Source organism: Lampetra fluviatilis, chromosome 2, assembly GCF_964198595.1.
Source record: "Lampetra fluviatilis chromosome 2, kcLamFluv1.1, whole genome shotgun sequence".
Classification (NCBI taxonomy): domain Eukaryota; kingdom Metazoa; phylum Chordata; class Hyperoartia; order Petromyzontiformes; family Petromyzontidae; genus Lampetra; species Lampetra fluviatilis.
This window is the reverse complement of record NC_136276.1, coordinates 21,711,655-21,734,369: the sequence shown is the minus strand read 5'-3', so window position 1 is coordinate 21,734,369 and position 22,715 is coordinate 21,711,655. Positions and strand designations below refer to the sequence as shown.

Sequence of the window (22,715 nt, the reverse complement as noted above, 5' to 3'; positions counted from 1 at the left end):
TATTTCAGATATCAACAAGCCACCGCTTGCAGTGTCGGTGTGGTTACCAATGATTATTAATGACATCTCTTTTTAAGTAAATAAAACAGAATTTTTTTCCATATATCCCACAGAGGTAAAGTGTGGAGATGTCTTCTTTCAAATACCACGTCAGCCAGCGATTGCTGCATTTAAACACTTACCGAGACTTTCCAAACTTGAGTCAGGACAACGAAACACAAGCGTAACCATCGCGAACATAGCCATGCATTGTTTAATTTCATGTTCGAAAATACACCTTTTTATCATTATTACGTTTTGAACATGTGTAATTTCAAAGGGTATTTGATCACATTGGGTATAAAACCGATCTTTAAAAGGTCGCTTTATAATATGAAATTCCACAAACTGTCGCTAAGGACAAACTAAATCGATTAAGGCTGGTTGTGATTCTCTTTGGAGACACGAGTACACATCGCTGCACAGTTCTTCCTTGCTCATTCAAAATAAATAAGCTTGAGATTGATCTGAAAACAATTGATTTCCGCTTAAACATTAGACATATATTACTCGTCAATCGCTGTATAAAAATATTTAAATCACAAGCTCGTTCCAGAATGTAGCCGATATCTATTAGCACGGTGTGGCAACGATAAGACAATTCGCTAGTTGTAATTACTGGCGAAACGTCGTACTCGGATTGTAAATGTTGTGGCTTGGCTCTCCAACACACCGGTGTGCTGTACTAGTGACGAATTGGCACGTTCTGTTTACGTGACAACCCTTACTAGTTGGCTGTGTCGGGAGGCTCCTGCCTCTCCAAAATACTTTGCTTACAAATGGGTGGCTTCTATTTGCGGTTTCATGCCAGTGAGATGCACAATGACATAAAATGGCAGATGTACGCCCAAGGGGAGATTATTCTCGTTTCAAGATCATGGAGTTTAATTACTTATTTAACCGCAGATGGCTAACTTTGTGTTCCTGTGCCAGCTGACTTGGTAGTTAACACACTCACTACCAACATGTACCACTGATTTCATATTCAATTCTGAGTTTGTGCTATTAACTCAGGCAGCTTGTCTTAATTTTCCTAACAAGATACAGCTCGCACTGTAAAAATATACATAATTTAAGTGTTTATCACAGTACACACAGCAGTGTGTATGTAGTAGTCCAAAAGTCATGTGGCAATATTGCACTACAAGTGGCCGGGAGGTCAACCAAGGCCTATTGAGATTGCGTCAAAGCAGCACGGGAAAACCCTTTCCAGAGCCATTGGTTTCGGTTTATTTTGGCACAGGTAAAATATAAAACCCATGTTCAATGGGAACCTGGTTACAAAGTGCTTGCCACAAATGAACCACAATACCTTGCCGATTTCGTCAAGAAGTATAAACCATCACAAACTCCGCTCATCCTCGCTGGCCATCGAAGACGGTCACTGCATTGCGCGCTTTCAGATGCGCTTCTGCAACCATCTGCAGTGCTCTTCCGATATTTGGAGGCCACTAGAGATATGCAGATTCAAAACCTTCACCCCGTACCTCCGATGTGCATGGTTGGATAGGTACGGTGCAAAAGAAGTGTAACATACGTAAATACAGCCAAAAGTACACGAAACAATCCAACAACTACTGTACGTGGTTGGGTAGTGCGCAGGACTCTTCCAGAGATTTGATGCCTTGAGTGGTGGCGACCCTGGCTGGGACCGTTCCAGGAGGGGCTTCTGGCTCCTTTGGGAGCTGCAGAATCAGCCCTGAGGCGACTGTTGCGGTTGGATGGGGCTGGATGTTGGTGATGGAGAAGGGTGCATACACGGCAGATTGCACCAGGCACATTAGTCTACGAGTGTTGCTGAACTGTTACCGATGCTCGGGTTTGCAGTGGCTCTTGTGAAGTGTTAGTTTTCCCTTTAATCCGAGTCATCATCTTGTTGTGTCCATTTTCCCTGCTGTTTGCCATGATTGTCCTTATGGTTAGGTGGACTGTATTTTCACATAACACACTCTGGGATTGTCGTATTTAAGCACTATATAAATGAAAACCCATATCCTTAACGTTATTTTAAAATTATACATTAGAGTGCATGCACATGTAAAACCCACACATTTCAATGAATGAATCAAGATAAAAAAAAATGTCACGAGGAAAGATGCGCTTGTAAAATGTGAGGTGGTTAAGTGGTGGTTAGCTAAATGTCCCATGAACCGAACCAATCAGGTTCATTTAAAGATCTCCGTCAGCAGAAGCCATGCTGAAATGCGCATCCGGTGAGAGTGGCAAAGTCCACACTAAAGATGCAAAGTTGCATGTCTTTGACCCAACAGTATATCCATGATTTCGTCCACCAATAAATTATTGTTAGGGTATTTAACATTCAATTACTGTGAGCATGTGAGCTATGTAGACTATTTGAGAATTAGAAATGTGAAAGCCATATTCTTGGTCAGGATATCCAGTCCACAGCATCTGATGCAGACGGGGGGTGTTGATCTTGGACAGAAAGATCGTCATTGGGCGGGCTTAGGAACAGTTTCATGCGCAGGCTGAATTTGGGCTGCGGCATCTGCTTGGTCGATTCTCTTCTGTGTGTGTGTGGGTTCTTCATACGAGCTGTTTTTTCAGCTACTACTCTGTTCACATCAGTTAAAATGGCCAGAATGTCATTTTGCCTGTAGACAAGAAAAGAAAAAAACAAATGTGGTCAAATTGGCACATTTATGTCACAGAATATAGCCTGAAAAACAACGTTCAAGCCTGAAATACAACTTTCAATTTAGCTTGAAATACAACGTTCAAGTTTACGTTGTTTAACCAGCTGAGAACTCAAGATACCATGATAGTGTCATTTACAAGCATGACCTGGGGCATTATTAGTCTGCCAGTAGGGAGGGGGTGGCAATTACGTTGTATAATCCCAATTGAGTCATTTCAATTCTAGAAATGTAAACTTAATGCATAAAACAAGTATTAATTCCCTTAGTGATTGGCTGAAAAGGTTACATGGAGCATTTTGAATGACATGTTAGAATGACAATCTGTTGGTTCATTTGGGACCCATGATGGTGAGGAAAGAATGGAGAGTTTTATGGCAATTCAATGTGAAATGCTATGGATGTCTACCGATTAACGATTATTCGGGTCAAAACGATGCATCAATAAAAAACACAAGTATTGACCCAAATTATAATTAATCGAATTTCCAGCCTAACAATCGATTAATTTAGTAATTCATAACATTTGCTAATTGGTGGTAATTTAATGTTCATACCCAGACCTACACACCCAGTAGAGAGAGACAATGTAACAGAGACATAAGACAAACACACTTCAATTGCCACCAAGGGGTGCCGATGTGATCTTGAATCAAATAGTTTTTAGCAATTCAATGCACATCTATAAGGATTGAGGCTAGGCATCACATTGTCACGTGATCAAATTGTTTTTAGGCCAAATTTGTGTACAGTGCATGCTGCAACCCACCCGGCTATACCCCTGCAAATGAATAAAGATTGTTCCAGATGGCTCAGCATCTTGGCATGTCACGATAATTGTCATATGTGGAAAATTACCACGTGACGACAACATGTGGTGTACATTCATGTGTTTCTATATTGGTTCCCCCAACTTGAAAAAATGCGTGTAAATGCGTCATAATAAGCGATGTGAAAAAATGTACCTACCCATTACACTTTTGCTCCAGGAGGTTGCAGAGGGTCTGGATGTACCACGAGCCTTCCCTTCGGTGCCGGAACGACAGATATCCAGACACAGTGGCCATCCCTAGCAAAATGTCAGCCTCATCTGGTATGGAATAGGAAATGGGACTCACAGGCCCATCTGCATCGATGTCAGCGTCTGCAGCAAGGTGACATTCAGACTGTTTTTCGTGGCCCTGGCAAGCTTGGATAAAAAACAGTTTGGGTTTACCCAACAAAGATTTGCAGGCTGAGCCATTGAAGTAGGATGTCACCTGTGTGATCATCAGGGGCTTTCCATCTGATCCAAATACACAGTTAATCTCTCCGTGTGTCAGGATGCAGCAGACAAAGACATCGTGATTTTGGTGATTCATGTTACTGCAGCTAATCAGGGTTTCTTTCATCTCACCCTCAGTCAGGTTGTTATGTAGCAGTATTTTAAATCCCAAGTATTTAAACACCTGTTTAAGTTTTTCTGTGAAAAAAAAAATACTGTGCATTAATTACAACAACATGACATCTGTGATCAGTGCAATCTCTATTAATATGCATTAAACAATATAATATTGGGTTTTAAATATAACAGTGGAATATAAAAATACTACGTTATATAAAACAAACCGTTAATTCATATTGGCCTTCTGAAAACACAATAAAAAACGTGACATATCCTTTCAATGCTTAATTTCACAATGAACACACATTCAATGTTTTCATGTAAATGTGACATGTAATGTCGTTCCCCGAGCCCTCCATCCACTACGATTTTATGAACCGCCATGATCTGGGGTCACAATTTAATTCAGGAATCAATTGTCTCATGTGTACCGTCTTATTCTGTCTCAAACATAACAGTTGTATATGATGTGCAAATTATTTACATACATTATGCTACGTGACACGATTTTTGTCCCTAGGTAGTAAGTGTTATTTTTTAATTGCTTATGCCTAAAAAGTATAGAAAATGGCTATTATTCCCCACAAACTTTGCTTTTGTGACCAGGACTTTACGTGAAGGAAAGACACAAATGCACACCACGTTTTCTCAATGAAAATAGGTCAATTTCAAAATGTCACTGTCCTGGTCACAAACGCAAAGTTTGTGGGGAATAATAGCCATTTTCTGTACTTTTGAGGATTACGCAATTAGGAAATAACACTTACTACCCAGGAACCATTTTTTTCTGTTACACAGTGTATTATCTGAATCTTCTGAGTACGATTCAAGTATTATCATATATACCAATTTGGCTCTTCAAATATTTATAATTCGTTTTTTTCTGTTTCACCAATCACTGTACATCCATATTTCCTTTTGTGATCCTGCCGTACAGCAAGTAATGAACTCCTCTGGTCCCGATACAGCAGACTCCATATACCCTGTTGATTGGGTAGACCAAACATGACAAGTATGTTGCTAGTAAATTTTAGTGATGTCGAATCACGTTCGACAACCAGGACTGATCAGTACAGTAAAACCTTGGATTGCGAGTAACTTGGTCTGCGAGTGTTTTGCAAGACGAGCAAAATTTTTAAATAAATATTAATTTGATAAACGAGCGAGGTCTTGCAATACGAGCAGTGCGTGTATACACTTTGTCTGCGGAGCGTCACGTGATCACAACTGATATACGAGTGCTTTGATAAACGAGTGCTTTGGATTACAAACACGTTTCCGGAACAAATAATGCTCGCAATCCAAGGTTTTACTGTATAGTATTTATATTTTAAATCTCAAAAATTGCTGGCTTGGGTGATGGTGGCAAAGTATGTCCCGAGCACGTGTCTAATAACACCTCTGCAGGACTTGTTTCTCGTGCCGTCATGTTTTCAGAGGCAAGTGATCCCATGGGGATATTATGTTGCTTGTTACAAATGAAAAATTCCATTCAGAGTTTTTACAACTTTGCACACGCTGCGCTACATTTTGTCTAAGTTGCTTAGGCATTGAAATGGATGATGAAATGGCGAAGTGAATTTGTAAACGTTAGAGAATGAATCTGCACACTGACCTGCATCAATATGTGTTCCTTCCCGTCTCTTTAGTTTGGGGCTGGTTTTGAAATCATCTGAAAAATCTTCATTGTTTATGATAAGGCAGATTCCCCTTGGATTGTTCTTGACTGGATAGGCAGGAAGATCCTTTGAAAAGACAAACACTTTTGGTATTTAGTATTGCAACCCCTTATTCCAATCCTTCAACCATACAGCAAAACCCAAACAGCTTTCAGCAAAGTCTAGAACTCCCTTCCCCCAGCCATCTATCCTGTCAGCTCACTTCTGTTCAATCCTAGACTCAAGACCTTAAATTTTTTCTCTGCCGATGACGATAAATAAACTAAATGCGCTCACTATTCTGTGCGGTGATTCCTGACCTTTTGCTTGGCACGTACCCCCCCCCCCCTCTAGACCTCTCAACTGTCCATGTGCCCTTTACGAGGCCTGTTCGTCCCTACCAGCAATTAGTTTGTATAATGAATTAACGTTTAGAAAATGAATGTTTATACGTGTGTATATGTAATACCCAAGACGTTCAGTTGACACTGAACATAATAAGAATTAACTAAATATTTACAATGTCAGTTTAACACGGTGGGCTAAAGTAGTGAACTATTTGTTTTTTGTCAACGTGACACTTTTTTACTGATTGGCCGTGTCGGGTGGTGGAGTGTTACGACACATATATAAATAACGCGATCTAACCCAAAAACGTTTATTATGAATATTTACAATGTACTTGCAATTTAATAACACTTAAATATTACAACTTGTGCAGTTTAAGCCGAGTCCCTAACATAACCATGAAGCAGGGGGCAATGCTAGATATTTTCTAATGGGTTTGAATAATGTATGTATTGAGTTACTTATTATTTTGTGTTTAGGTACTTGTGAACTTTACTTAAAATAAACGTGATAAATGAGGGTCATAGCATGGCTCTGGAATCTAAGCATATGGTAAGAATATATTATTTATAATCAGTTTCTTTTTGGGTTAAATCGTGTTAGGACAATGGCAATTATCTGCTATACACTCCACAACCCTACAAAGCCAATCAAAGCAAATATGGCAACTACTTTGGGTTTTCAGCAAACCAGAATGTTGAAAAGCAAGCAAAAAATGTAAATTGTATACAAAGTTATCAAATTATGAATCATATTGGTCGTGACAGCCTACGTATATAATTAGTGTAAAAGTATAGAGCTTTATAACTGCTAGTGCACACACTGCTAGCACTGCTCAAATTATACCTGTCAAATCTCCTAAAAGGAGTCACACGATGCAAAACATTTTAAACAAGTGATCTATAAGATCATTGTGACCCATATCCTTCAATTATAAATATTATATCATACTGCTATATCTGTCTCTGCACTACATTATGACTGACATCTCCTGAAAACTTTACAGATTATTTAACTCGGTAAATCGATGGCATTATTGATCAAGCTTTACCCGGCGACAAGAAATCACTTCCACATCCTAACATTTAAATAAATGATTTACTACATTTTTATTTGTCCAAAGCTTGAATATTTAGAAAATAAATTTGGAGTTTCCCGAGGACATTTATCTTTCCAAATGTGGAGAAAACGACAGCAACTGTCGGACGCAGAGAGTTCATAAAATCCCATGACTTGGCGGCGATACGCACCGTGGAATGAGTTGTCGGGTCATGCATGTGGTCTCTTTGTGCTGGCGGTGAAACTTGGTGGATGATCGGGTCGTGTGGGTCTCCACGAACAGCATCCTGAGACATACGTGATGACTCCTCACCCTCATAGCCAGACGGAGCTTGAAACCACACGGATAAGGACATGAATTAGCTTCGTTTGTGAATGCAATGGGACAAATATACATTTGCAACATACTCAACATATGCATTATGGATGTAATTATGGCCATCAATTCAGCAATTATCGATTCTTATGCTCATGACACATGCATTGACTCGTATATGTAAGAAGGATTTTCAACTCATGTGTCTATTCAAAATAGATTTTTGGGTTTGGTATCATGTATAGACAACTCTATATGCATCACAATGGGAAAAATTTACAATTGATCAAATCACAGAGGTCGTCAATGCAACTTGCAGCATGCAGTTATTTTAAGTTAATGTCCAAATTGTATCAAACAGCTAAGCGAGGCGAGTGACGTGACTTCATATGCATCCCAGTGCTGCGGTGAAATTGTGACACTCCAACTGGTACCAGGCTCAATCTGTTAAGAGGCAGCAGCCAAGCTTGGAGCGATCTAATCATCAACGAGCCTAGCAATGCGCGCCGCCGTGGGGACAGACGACTCTCCGGCCTAGTGCCAAAATGGGATTCGTGGACATGAGGACATGAGGAATTAGTCTTTATCTTCTTGACGTATCAGTTAAGCAAAAGGCTGTTCTAATGTTGCCATATGAAATACCCTGCCAAGCTTCCTAACCTTCCATACCCATGCTCTCTTGCAAGTGAGGACCGGGATCTGTGGAAACAAAATAGAACAAAATGTAACTGTTACACTTATATGTGGTTATCTTTTTAACAGACAAATTAAAAAGTAACATACACTACCAGTGTAAGGTAATTCACGTACCCAATTACTTACGAAAATTGTTGAAACGTTGTACATTTTCACATTTCCATTAAAAAAAATCAGTTAAAGTTTTAGTCCCAGTGAAAAAAAAAATTCTCCTTTTTTACAATCTGTTATGAGGTATATAAAAAAGTATTTGTTTCAATATTTTGTTTGACTATCAATGCACAATGCTCATGAAGAGGTGGTTTGTGTGAGTGAGGCATCTTGGGGATAATTAAAGTTTATTCAAAGAAATAAAAGTAACTGAAGCTGTTACTTCACATACTCTATATGTAACATCGTTTGATGGGTAATAAGAATGTCCACTTACATGGCCAAGATGCCTGTTCATTGTGTCCAAATGATTCCTTGAAGATAGGTGTCTGGGGCAGATAAGTACAAACACAACTGCACTCAGTGAAAATTTTAAGAAGAGCTCAAGTATTACGTTTGAGTAGGACTTTCATCCAAAGAAGTCAACATTGCTATTAAAAAAAACATCCCTCCATCTGATGAACAATGAGTAAAAAAGGGTCTTAAGTGATTTCACTGGGGGCAAGGTATGATCGTCATCTGTTTATAGTCCGTAGGGATGATGAGTTGTCATTTGACCCCAAGTGACATTTAAATTCACATTCCTCCAACTGTGTGATCTGATTAAAGCCTGTAGTTTAATGGCTAAACTGGAAGCATTTCATGGTTCCGACACTAAAAACAATTAGCAGTCAAGTGCTATAATGGCAAAGGTTAGTAGATCATGCAGATTCGCTTTCGAAGACACAGCGTCAATTAGAAATGTATAAAATATTCAAAAATCACTTAAAAAGCCACATTCGTACTTTTTCCTTTGGACATGGTGCAGCTTTTCAAAACCTTGCATTGAGCGAGTTTGTCCTGTGAAACTAATAACCCTTTGCCACGAGCAAACCAGAGCCAGCGTGGGGCCCTCACGCTTCGGGTGGATTTCCACTGGCTATTTGTTATGCCGAGACAAAACCAAACTACGATGCTCTGGCCTTACAATACATCATAATCTGGCTCTGGGCCAAGCAGAGATAGGGTCAGGGCTAATCATACATCCGCGTTCATTGTGTGTTCATTGTGTGCTACGTTAGTCAGTATGCAACTCAAACACAGTGTTACCCCCAGCAACTATAGACATGCATATATCTGTGGAGATGATGTGTGGAACATCCCTATTCTCATGTATTCCAATGACCCAGTCGAGCATCTGAAGCAGGGTTAAACCTTTGCACAAAAGTGAACTTTAAAAAGGCTACACTTAAATCGGCGACATTGGTGGGAGATAAAATTCACAAAGTATCCGTATTTCTATCATATGCAATACCAATAATTGCCCTCCACTTTTCCAAATACAGCAGCAATCCATGACGTACAGGTACGCATGCACAGTAGAGACCAACAGTGGCAGTGGTTACCACAATCCCAGGCAGGGGCAGCCCATGACTCCCGTTTTAAGAGAAAATTCCCGCCCCAGGTTCTCCAGCCTCGGTGTAATGCATGCAGATGGCAATGTGTGAAGATAATGTGTCAGTGCTGGGCACCCATGAGACCAGTTCTATGGGGAAGGTGCTTGGACTGCACGTGTCTGCCCGGTAGAGAAAATGCTGATGAAGCCACTGCCATAATGTGGCAGTTTCTAATTTAATCCTGCATGCATTACAGAGGACTGGAAAAACGAAGTAGAAGGTTTCAGCCGCATCAACCCAGAACCACAGAGCAATACTGGTACCAGAAGGCTGTGTGATTGTTGTTCTTGCAACTTCTCTTGAATTTCTGCACGCATACACAATTACGATGACTGTTAAAGGAATAAATGTGCTATTGGAAAACTATAACGACATTGTCACGTAGGATATTGTTTTTTTTATTATCAAATAATCATTCACTTCAAGATTGTTTTAATGCTTATATTTCACTGACTCGCCAATTATAATTACAGTACATTTTTATAACAATTATATATTATGTTGAACTTCTTTCGACCGTAAGTGGCCAACTGTGCTAATCGGAGGTGATAGCCCTTCGTCAATCCACTGCCAGATGAAGGCCTGTCCACGCTGTGTCAGTAACGTGGGTTATTTAGGCATACTGTGTAGAACGCTGGTCAGTGCAGACTGCTGAAGGGGCCCAGGATCGGTTCAGATACCAGTCGCCACTGATGTTGGCCATGGCTGGGGATTAAACTCTTGGTCACCGGTTTCATAACAATATCGAGTAAACCAGTCCACTATTGTTCCACCCTATTGCATTTACATGGGACCAAACCCAACGCATCTTAAAACGCAACTCCATTGTTATACTATTCCAGTCTATTATTCAAGTGGATAACGGCAACATAATGTAGGTATCTAATAGAGGTAAGTGATTTTGTGCAACATCATCTCTCATGTTGGAGATGTGTCTAAAAACAACACTGGGAATACACAAAATGTGCAATCATATAAAATGTGATCTTATTTTGTGATCTTTATATCATTTTAATGTAGTGTAACTATGTGTGGTTAAACAAGGCGCACATAGCCTGGCGCAAGCACCGTGGTGACATCACTTGCTGGTGACTGGCGGTTGTTGTTGTGGTGGTGAAACAATGCATGTCACTCTTGAAAATAAGACTATCCTGGTCTCTTGAGTGTCAGGGTAAAACCAATAAACTTAAATTGAAAATGTAAAAACAATGCAAACTGACTCCAAGACAACAGAATAGATTCGTTTCCTGGAAGGAAAACTTGAGAAGCCATAAAATCTCAAGTGTCAAGGAGTCGGCTTTTGTTCAGAGTAGGCAGATTAAGCAATTATTTATGATTTCTATTATTGTATTACCGGAGTACGTATTTACCCTGTGCCCATCTTTAAATAATAAAAATGTGCGGCACAATTAACTAAACAATATTTGATTCTAGAAAATGCTTTTCGTCTAGGAATGTTATTTTGGCAAGTCTTAACCGGTGAGTCCCCGAGACTCGAGCGTTGCGTGAATTGTTGCAGATCAGGAGAGCAATGTGGCCATTTTATACACGAACATTAAGACACATTACCCACGATTTGCTTTCAAATTGTTATTCCGCTTGGTTACCTAGGAAAGCCTCACCGAGCCTCAACTCTTTTTACACGCTTTTATTTAATTCACTCTGTCTGTTGTTGTTGTTGTCGTTGTTGTCGTATCCTCAAATCTTGTAACTACATTTTTATCCACTTCCCAATGTGGTATCGACTGCAAACTTGGTATACTTATGTCATACTGATGCCAATACTATATTCTATCATAAAAAATAAAAAAGCATATATTTTAAAACATTCTTTTTTAAATGTTATGCTTCGGCTTGGGTCTAATTGTCCACGCTCAACTGACGTTGGCTGTAAATAACCACGGTCCCTTACGTTATGGCAAGCTTCGGGGCCACTTCCTGGAGTCGTGGAGTTCTGCCATTACTAGTACATTTCATTAAAGCGTGTTTTTAAAAAAGTATTTTTTTAATATTACTTATTTTCAGGAGGGTCCTGCAAAACTTTCGCTAGAGGGCGATGTTGCTGCTGCTGCAATCACAAATTAACTTGCAGGTACATTTTTCAGCATTGGCGAGATTTGGCCAATACCAGTTACACTGTATGCATGTTTATTTATATATATAAACAAACTCCGTTTTTTGTGCAGCCACAAAAAGTGGATTTAAGTATTCCAGGGAAGCCCTCATGGTTTAACTATTACCAAGTGTTTCAAAGACACTCACCCCTCAATTAAAACAATGATTTATTTTTTCAATACCTAAAGATGTAGCCAGCCAGCTGTTTTTTGTAAATAAAATGATAATGCGATGTATGATTTAGAGGGCTGGAATACATTTCTGAGCAGTCGGTCTAAATACAAACGGGAAAGTCATAGCTTGAATGTATAGCGCACTAACGTATAGCCTCATGGAGCCACAAGACAGAGCAGTGCAAAGACAGGGGGAGAGACTAAAATAATAATGCTACCCATTGTATTTCCTTTGGGGAGAACCGCAAGTGGAACCCACGGTTATACCCGCTTTATAAATCATTTACGTTGTCACCAGCTTGCAATGGTTGTGCATATAGTTACGTGTATAGTTGTCGATTCTTTTGACAAGGTCGTTGCGCATCAGGGACTTCAAACCTTCCTTCAGCTTCAACACATTTTCGGAGCAAATAATGGCCCGTTTCTCTAGCTCCACAAACAGTTCAAATACGCACTGCAAGACACCCTGTTCACAGACACAGCATTGTTAAGTTGATCACTGGAAACAACCACAACAAGAACCACCATCTGTATTTCAATGAGTGAAAATACGATGTCAACAGAAAGCAGATTATCAAAGGTTATATGGATTTTCGGAAGCATACCTTTATTTACAAACAATGAACAGCAATTAATTATCATTGATACTTAAATGTTTATGAGGAAGTAAGAGGAAGACTCAAGGGGGTAAAAATCACAGAGAAGATGAGAGGGAAAAGCTCGGTGCGGTTCGGTCATGCTGAGAGACAACAGGAAAATTACATGCGTCAGAAGGTGGAAGTGATGCAAGTGGAAGGAAAGAGATCAAGAGGAAGGCAGAAACAAGGTGAGGCGATGTGGTGCGATCGGACACGGTGGCCCGAGGAGCAGAAAGAGAGATGGCGCAAGACAGGGCAAGCGTGGAGATGGTTGGCAAGGACAGCAGACCCCACGAGTGGGACTAACGCGTGGAAGAAAAAGACTTAAATGTTTATGTCGGTGATGCATGTAAAGATGCCTATTTCTGCCAGGTATAATGTAATGTAACCATTGTTAACAAAATTATAAATATTCAATGAAAATTAATTTAAATGTGACGTACAATTGTGGAATTTAGGGATGAAATGCCCTTTATTTAACCACGAAAGCCACAGACTCTTTTTCTCGAGGGTTCTGCATTGGAACGTTGGTCCAGTACGGGACCTTAAAACAAGTATTGTGTACGTGGGTGGTACTGGAGTACCTGGAGAAACTCCACAAATACAAGAGATAATACTCAAAGCTCTAAACAGATACATTCCATAATCCATTGCTGAACTGCCATCTCCTGGCCAACTTCACAGTGGTATTCTACAAAATCTGATACTCCCAAGGCAGGCTCCGACTTATTTATCCAGGAAAGCCAAAACTGAGTTGTACGGCTCTTTTTCAGGAGGGCCCTGCGTTACAGTTAATTACAGGCACTCCTTAACGTACGCGATAGATGCATTCCTGGTAAAGCACAAGCATTTCAAAATCGTGTATGCCAAAAGCAATTTTCCCATAAGAAATGGTAAAGGAGGTAGTTAGGGAATTGCACTCACACCCGCAGACATAAACGCCTATATTATCCTAGCATATCTACAAAAGCGCTTACATCGAGGATTGCCTGTAATTTTGTTACGATGTTTTCTGCAAATTATAGAGTGCTTATACAACAAACCCTCGCTATGCGCGAGTCCTGAATTTGCGAGTTTTACATCTTCATGAATTACTAAATATCTCCTAATTCCCTATTTGCCAACCGCCGGACTCCAGTATTCGCGAATGTGCATAGTGCCAGACCACCAACACTGGGAAGGTGCGTGCAGGATGTTACCTTTGACAATGTCTGCGAATATTTAGGTGACCCTCTCGACTGCCCGCTTAGTCCTCCGTCTCGTAGTAATCCCGCTCTGAACTCGCTATTCTGGATATTTTTACCATATTCGTACTCACGGTCAACTCGTTTATACATTTTGGGATAAACAAGTCGACTGTGAGAATGCAATCAGGGAAAGTGGTGCAGCTAGCGCACCCCAGAGTGATAAAATTATACCACCGCCAGCCTTAGCCTCCAAGATGACACAAGACCATGGGCGATCAGGGCGATTCAGTTGTAGGATATTGATTGATATGGATGTTAAAATAATCAATTATTTTATAAATAACTAGCTGTACTACCCAGCTTCGCCCGGGACTTGGATCCACTATGCCCGGCCGCCTTTGTCTCCCCAGTGGCGATGTTCACACACCACACCAGTTACTCGTTTGAGGCTGAGTCGACATAGGGGAGGCCCAGGAGCGGTTGCAATAATCGTCACCGGTGGTGGCCGTGAGCGGGAATCAAACTCGGGTCGCCGGGTTTGTAGTGCAGCGCGCTAACCACTACACTACAATGCGTTACGCTTCCACATGCGCGGGTCACATGACAGATTTGACGTCACAGCTCACTTGCCGTGCAAAACATATATGCATTATTGAGCTCCCCCCCCCCCCCCCAAAAAAAAAGTTTCTTTTTATAATTTTGCATGGTGTATAGTCTGGAAAGTACCCACATGGCAAATTTCCAGTTTGTTGCATGTCGGGAAGTACGCTAAACATTTTGAACAGACACACATATTCACAACTTTGCCTTTTATATATATGGAGATGTTGGTAGGTAAGCAATTGCTTTTCATATACAAATATAATGTGATACAAAAGTGGATGTAAAATGTACAATGCAAAGAGTAATTTTATTTTCTTACCGAGTTGTCTGATGAATTTGATCGAGGAATTGCAAAATAGAAGACAAGCTCCTGGTAATTTGTCATTGTTAAATTGTTGGCCAGTGTGTAAAGCAAGATCCTGAAAAAATATACAAATGTCAAGCACTCAACGTATTACATTCAAAGGCACAATTACAATTTGCTTCCATCTACAGCTGTGTGCCTGTATTGTAAAATGCAAACATTGGCTAAGTACAAAAAAGATTCCACATTCAAACCAATAGTTTCAAAGTGTTATGGTCTTCAGTTTAGTCACAAATTGACTATGCAACATAACTCGGCATGCAAGGATTTGTCAGCCCCCCCACCATGATCCAGTAAAATTGTTATGAACTGTGGCTACAATATCAATTAATTCTCTGTTTTGTTTGTACAGGCTAATTTGTATGCTGTGCCTCTTCTCTTTAATTCTGTTTCACCCCAATGTAACTCGCATACAATTAATAGAAATCAGTAAAAAAAAAATTTTACACGCAGGTTAATGCACTTGTTATAATCATAATAATCGTGTTAATTGATAAACCATTAATGCATAAAAATAACTACCTTAGAAAGCATTATCTGTTTAGAGACACATACACACACTAGCTACGAATTCATGACTATACAAGCACCACATAATGCCAATGCACAATCAAATAAAATCCTCTATGCCAGATAGTAGGCGGGCAATGAATTCACCCTCCTCACAATTGAATAATTTGGCAACGTTGAGGGAATCACTATTTTCTTGAGAGAGTAAATAATTTCTTGTCATCGTTGAAGGTAGAATCTCTCGTTTACATGAACGTTTTACAGTACACCTATTCCAACGTGCACAGCAATTCCTGCATGCACGATTCTATGTGTCACGAGCATAAACACATTGTCCTGCGGAGGGAGCTGGTAGGAACGTTGGGTTGCTCGGTCAATGGCCAGGGTCAACGGCGGCGTGGTGTATTCCGCAAATATGGGCGACTGTGAGGGCGGGCACAAGCCAGCGTGAGTAGGTTAAACGTTGATAAGGGCACCCACGGGGTGACCAGCCCCTCCCCACCCAGCCCCACCCCTCCCACCCAGCCCCTCCCCACCCTCCCCTCTCCACCCAGCCCCACCCCTCCCATTTTTGGATGCAGGACGGACAGAATAATCCCCTGTGGGCTGGTGTAACCAGGAGGTTCCTACCAGTATAATCTATTGTAATCGATGACTCAACAATGTGTTAGATGTCTATTGGATAGTGTGCTGAGATAGCCCTTAGTCAATAGATGAGATGCAGAGGGGCTAGACAACACGTAATTACGTGTTCAGTATTTGGTCAAAGAAGGGTCCTATTTAGTGTATCCCTAAGCGTTTCATTTAAATGCCAGGGGCCCAGCGTGGTGCGTTGCTTGAGTTCACCTGAAGTCACTTATGAGCCCCGTCTCTTGTTGCCAATTCTCGGCGAGGTTGAACTTCCTCAACAGGTCCTTCCGCTGCAGGTGGTGCAGCAGTTCCGCCAGCAGAGTAGTGTCGCGTTTGCTTAGTTTATCGCGCTTCTCCAGCAAATCAAATATCTGTAAGGCTGAAGCGTTCTCAAGTAATGACGATGAAATCATGTCCTTGCATAGAAAGCGCAAACCTTGCAGGTCCCGTTGGACAAGTTCACCATTAATGGCGGTCAGCACCTTGCGATAATTGAAGCTCATTTTTTGTTCCTGCCACCGCTGGGAATTGCAGAGATACACCAAGTGTTAGTATACGGTATTCTATTATTCAGTATTATTTAAATAATTTGACTGCCAAAGTCACGGATTACATATGCAGTGAACAACTTCCATCGTCTGTATCTCGCAGCATTTGCTGAAAGAATTTACATCGCAAGGTCCAATTAACTGTTCATCTTGGAGATACACATCTGGGCTGTGTCTAGGGCTATGTGTGACGAGTTTAAAACAAGCACGCATAAACAGGTACATTTCTATGAATCGATGTTGCATTGGTAACAGGAATAATACAGTACAGCATCCTTTCCCAAGTTCCGGGTTGTACTGCATGTGGCAGTGTTGAAGAAATACAACTCACGCAAGTGACTGTAGGCTCACAAAGAACACAGGAATGTTGTGTTTACGCTGTGCGTGCCACCACAGGTATTTTTTTCTAATGTAGCCCGAGTCAGTGAGAGGTAAGAAGTACAGTATTTCTAGTTCGTGCTCCGATCTTATATGGTACGGATAACGCAATGTGGATATACTCTATCTACAGTGCTATTATTGCAAAACCCAAGAACACATGGTACAACTCAAAAACACATCAGAGAAGAATACAGCACTGCCAAAACCTATGCAGCAGTAAAAAAACAGCAGTTAAGTGTTTGTTGGGTTGCAAGGTCGTTATCTGGCTGGTTACACAATCTGAGTCCACTCCATTGCATAGGCTGATTTCAAAACCCCACCATACCATACAAAGATGTGAGCACAAGTTATAAAAAATATGTCCTGACTCAGGCGAAATAAGAGAAAAACACATTTGATGACACACCCATATTGGTTAGCCCAAAAAAAACTTAAACCATGATAACAAATTCTGATCAAGTGATACCTATGATAACCCATTATAGTAGGTTATCCCTAGATAACCAAGTGATATCCATTATAGTAGGTTAACCTAGATTACTATGATATCCCAGCACTTCAAACCAAGATCAGGCTTATACAAGATGGTCTGATTTTTTTATATATATAAGGGTGCGCATCACCAACCCAGGCCACAATAGAATTGCAGTTCAATATTCATTTGACATTCTCAACCGTATTACCTAGACGTTTCGAACCAACTGTTATGCGACACTGGCTAGGTCCTGATTCTTTCACAGCCTTCACTTTTGCTGTGAATCCTGTGAAATAATATTGTACGAATAGAACATCATATGTGCACGTTGTGAAATAATCCATAACTGGCCAGGTTCCCATAACAGTTGGTTTGGGACGAATGAAATTCGAACTTTAATCGAATGCAGTGAGGCACTGATATAGTAGGGGCTGACCCCAGGTATACATACACTAACCCTGACATCACATAAATACCACACATTAGCACATTGCATTGACACTTTAACACAACTAAGCTGCACAATACTGAACTGTATTATACGTTTACACAATAACACATAAGAACAGTTACACAATGTATTCCGGTACAAAAATTAGACCGTTCCCGAGGGCATGATTCAGGATTTCTGCCATTGGAGCAGAGTTTAAACCTTTGAGAACAAAATACATTGTAATAGTTTCACATTGCGAATACAACACATTGGCAAATAAACACATTGACATTCTACTCTTGCCTTTGGCAATACGTTCAAGAGCTAAATGACAATGTCATAAATGACAATGTCGAGGTCTGCTCGTCACGAGACGGCTTCAGGAGAGTTTGCGGAGTTTTGCAGTTCTTCCTCCATTGAAGGAGTGCTGACCAGTGCTTTGTTTACTATTCGGTACACAATTTGGGTTGCATGGCCAGTCACACTACTGGGGCTTATCTTTAGTGTATTTATTTGGATCTCTGTGACTCTCTATGGGTTTATATGGTCCATAGTTTGTGTTGCATGGCCAGTCACACTACTGTGGCTTGTCTTTAATGTATTTATTTGGGTCTCTGTGAGTCTCTATGGGTTTATGATATGGTCCATAGTTTGGGTTGCATTGGCCACAACCGCACTCTAGCATTGTGATAGTCATTCATTTTACATTTATGAAATTGTGAGCATCGGCCTACTTATGTTCTGATGCAGTTGACTGTTACACCAGTGTGGTCGAGGAGGTGTGATGATGTTGGGGTCTGGCATGAGGTGTTTATTCTGGAGCTCTGCGTTGCTCCACTCCATTCGCGCAACAGCGTTCTTCCGGATGTGAGTGAGAATCGGGGATCTGGGGTGAGATTCGGGGGTTCTAGGGTGAGGTTCGGGGATTCTCGGGCGAGATTCTGGGTGAGATTCGGGCGATCTGGGGCGAGATACCGGGGGATCTGGAGCGAGATTTGGAGATGGTGCGGTAACATTGTTGATCACACGCAAGATTCGTCTCAACAACGTCCGTTTTCGCCACGATGCCGCCCATTGGGGTTGTGTTTAAGAAACAAGTTGGTGTGGCCACTGCGAAAAGGCGACCCTCTCTTCCCACCCATTAGACATTCACGCGTTAATACAAAATACCAGGTATGACCCTCACTGAGCGATATATCTCTTTTTCAGAAGCGCCTTGGTCATCACGAACGATAGCTCAATTTAGTGGCTTATATTCAACCTGTAAATATATAGCAGCCGAATACTCTAAACGTGCGATGTTGATTCTAAATGAGGGAAAACCCGGGAGGGGGGCTGTAGAAAAAGCCACGCGAACACGGGGAGAGAGAGAGGGAGAGACCGCAAAATGCAAATATACACAAGGCGTCAGGCTCAGTATCAACAACAGCCTCCCTTTGCCACCAAGTGTCAGTGACGCAAACCACGGCGCTTGTGCCAGGCTAGGTGCACATTGGGGGCCGTCCATAAATGACGTCACCCACCTGGGAGGTGGGGGGGGTCAGACATTTGTGACGATGTGTGACGAGGGGGGGGGGGTTTGAGAAATATGACGTCACATCAAAATGCGCAACTTTAAATATAGACAACACTATATATATAATTAAATATACTTTTTAATAAATGATTTCTCCTACAACATCAGAGTGCAGCGCCACAGTAAATACGCACTACAATGACAATAGTTTAAAGAGATTTGAAGCATGTTTTATATGTTTTGGGGGGGGGGGGGTAAGAGCTTTGTGACGTCATATTTGAGGGGGGGGGGTCTGACTTTTTGTGACGCCGTGTGACGATGGGGGGTCAAAAATCCTCCAAAATCGCGTGACGTCATTTATGGACGGCCTCTTGGGGCCATCACGCCGATAAGTGTGGAGGGCTCGCTGCTTGGCAAGGAGGTCACGGGGCAGACCCAGCAGGTGCCACGTGTTGACCGAACGCGATGACTGGCACGCACGCACGCATGGCGACGATGCGAGAGAAGTTCAAAAAGACACACCCACGTGGGGACCAGGCGAGAGAGTTCACATCTCCTAGCCAGCGTCGCGTTATCGCGAAGATAAGACGGCCGCGGCAGTCCCACAACACGGACGCAATTAGTCACCGCTAACACAGCGAAACGTCAACAACCGCAACCCTACGTCTTAACACGTCCACGCGTATCGTTGACACACTGACAACAGCAGCAGTAAGCACGCGAATAACATTCGTTAACATTTCTTCGCGCCAAACGAAACACAAAAAGCATCGCCATCGAGAGAAACAACCTCACGAACACACCCCGTGTACGGTTACCGGAGCGAATGTGTCGTGGATACGGGGGGTGAGGGTGGGAAGAAGACGACGTGGAGGTCGTGTCGCCTCACAGCGCCTACATACCTGGGCCACGACGAGACACCGAGCCTCAACACCACCTCTTCTTCACCTCCTCGCAACTTCACTTCGCCTCAGCCACCTCGAGCCAACGGCCTCACCCAGTGACGGGGAGGGGTGGAGTCGGTGTCTCCGAGCCCTCTTCCGTGTCCGCCTCCCCCCCCGAACACCGCCACAGTTGGTTTGCTCCGCGGCCGTCCTCGCAAAAACGGGCGGGAACCGTCGGACCGTACCAGGTGGGGCGAGAACAAGAGGGGGGATGGGGCGTCCAGCGCGAGACGATGGATTTCGGGGAAATTCCGCGGGGCATCCCGCGGCGTCACACGGCAATGACGACCGCCCTACAGCCAATCAACGTACAGCAGCGGTCCAGATGTCTTGTGACCCCCCCTCCCATCACAGCCCCCTAACATTGTGTGTGTGTTAACATTCGCATATTAATTTATGTTTAAAGTATGGGAAGCGCCGCGGTGGTGTGATGTAGTTTTCAGTTTTCAGTTCCATGTATGAGGTATAACCCTGTGAGCCATGCGGCTCTTGACTCGGGTGCAACCTCAACACAACAAAAACATGAACAAGAAACATCTTAAAGTGACTACACGCAACAGATAAAAAAAATCCTGGAAAAATCAGCAAAATCTTCCAGAAAAAACACCGCATTTCAACGCTGTGCGCAAAAATCCCAGTGGGATGCAAGTCAAACAATAACAACCACAAGCCAATGTAGATTAAAGTTACCAGGCTAACTCTGTACTACAAACAAACATGGCCAGACCACACCGTCCTCAAAATCACCAAAGTTATCTTCCTCGGCTGGTATGCAGGAAGTCGGGGGGCTGGGGTGGGTTCGATCTCGAGGCTGACGCCTTCTGTGTATTTGGAGTTTGCGGTGTCTCGGGGAATCTTGCCCGGGCACCTCGGGGTTTTTCCCCTCCACGTTCATAAGCAACGTCAGGCGCGTGTTTTTTAAAGCATATTTGGGTGCTGCTATAAATGTCCAGGTGAATACACTATGGGGTCGTCCATAAATGACGTCACGCGATTTTGGACGATTTTTGACCCCCCCCCCTCAAATTGACGTCACAAAGCTCTGCCCCCTCCCCTCCCAAAAATGAAACATGCTTCAAATCGCTTTAAACTTTTGTCATTGGAGTGCGTATTTAATGTGGCGCTGCACTCTGATGTTGTAGGAGAAAACATTTCTTAAAAAGTATATTTAATTTAGTAGAACGTGTTGTCTATATTTATTTAAAGTTGCACATTTTGATGGGACGTCACATTTCTCACCCCCCCCCCTCGTCACAAATGTCTGACCCCCCCTCCCCCCTAGGTGCGTGACGTCATTTATGGACGGCCCCTATGTAACACGATTATTGTTCCTGGGTAGTGTTATTTTCTAATTGCTTATGCCTCAAAAGTATAGAAAATGGCTATTATTCCCCACAAACTTTGCTTTTGTGACCAGGACTTTACGTGAAGGAATGACACAAATGCACACTACGTTTTCTCATTGAAAATAGGTACATTTCAAAATATCACTGTCCTGGTCACAAAAGCAAAGTTTGTGGGGAATAATAGCCATTTTCTGTACTTTTGAGGCATAAGCAATTAGAAAATAACACTTATTACCCAGGAACACATTTTGTTTTTGTTCCAGTCCCTTGGTTGAGCTGTAATTTGTGATAGCCGGGTCGATTCCGAAAAAGAGCTGAATAGCTCAGGAGGGCCTTACCTGGTTAAAAAAAATGTTGCTAAAAAAGTTTAAAGAAAACTATTTTGTGTTGACGTGTGGATGTCTAATGTGTGGAAAGAGACGGTCGCATTCTCGCAGTGGCCACACCAACGTGTTTCTTAAACACAACCGATAGAGTCATCGTCGTGAAACCGACGTTGTTGAGATGTATCCGCGTGTGATCAACAATGTTACCGCGCCATCCCCGATTCTCACCCCAGATCCTCCAAATCTCTCCCCAGAGCCCCCGAATCTCACCCCAGACCCTCGAATCTCACCCCAGACCCCCCGAATCTCACGCCAGATCCCCCGAATCTCTCCCCAGAAATTCTCCCTAGATCTGCAAAATCTCATTCCAGATCCCCCGAATCTCACCCCAGACACCCCCAAATCTCGGCTCAGATCCGGCCCAGTATTCGGATGCTATAAATGTCAACTTCGTTGAGCTATCATTTGTCGCCAAGTCGCTTCTGAAATAAAGCCACACAGCTCAGTGAGGCCTTACCTGGTAAAATAAAAAAAATGTATCTTGACCGTCCTGTATAGGAATCTTTATTTAGATGGCTGCTGGCGTTTCCACGTTCACATACATCGGCCCATGGATGGGGATGAGTAAAACGTGTTTTTGTCTGTGGAGACACGGGTAACGTGCAGGAGACTGCTAGTTTGGAGTGTTTGGCAGTGGGTCCGTTGGCATTGGTGTCGATAACACCACCGTGCGTACGGCATTAAGAATGAATATATCAGGCGAAATTTCGGGCAATGGTCCTT

At 42.2% G+C, this 22,715-nt stretch overlaps 1 protein-coding gene across 2 annotated transcripts; it reads right to left on the bottom strand.

The window, feature by feature from the left end:
- Positions 1-235: 235 nt before the first annotated feature.
- Positions 236-20,370, bottom strand: LOC144944115 (caspase-8-like). 2 transcript variants are annotated; one of them, XM_078872194.1, is made up of 11 exons: positions 20,219-20,370; positions 16,180-16,484; positions 14,779-14,878; positions 12,356-12,497; positions 10,007-10,050; positions 8,585-8,636; positions 8,122-8,160; positions 7,337-7,476; positions 5,696-5,825; positions 3,666-4,158; positions 236-2,654 (listed from the first exon to the last, which is right to left on the bottom strand). In XM_078872194.1, the coding sequence occupies exons 2-11, from the start codon at positions 16,464-16,466 to the stop codon at positions 2,429-2,431; spliced, it is 1,653 nt and encodes a 550-aa protein (XP_078728320.1). In that variant the 5' UTR covers positions 16,467-16,484; positions 20,219-20,370; the 3' UTR covers positions 236-2,428. The 2 variants fall into 2 exon arrangements, with proteins under 2 accessions (XP_078728320.1, XP_078728329.1); XM_078872203.1 differs by having other exon boundaries at positions 8,131-8,160.
- Positions 20,371-22,715: the final 2,345 nt, after the last annotated feature.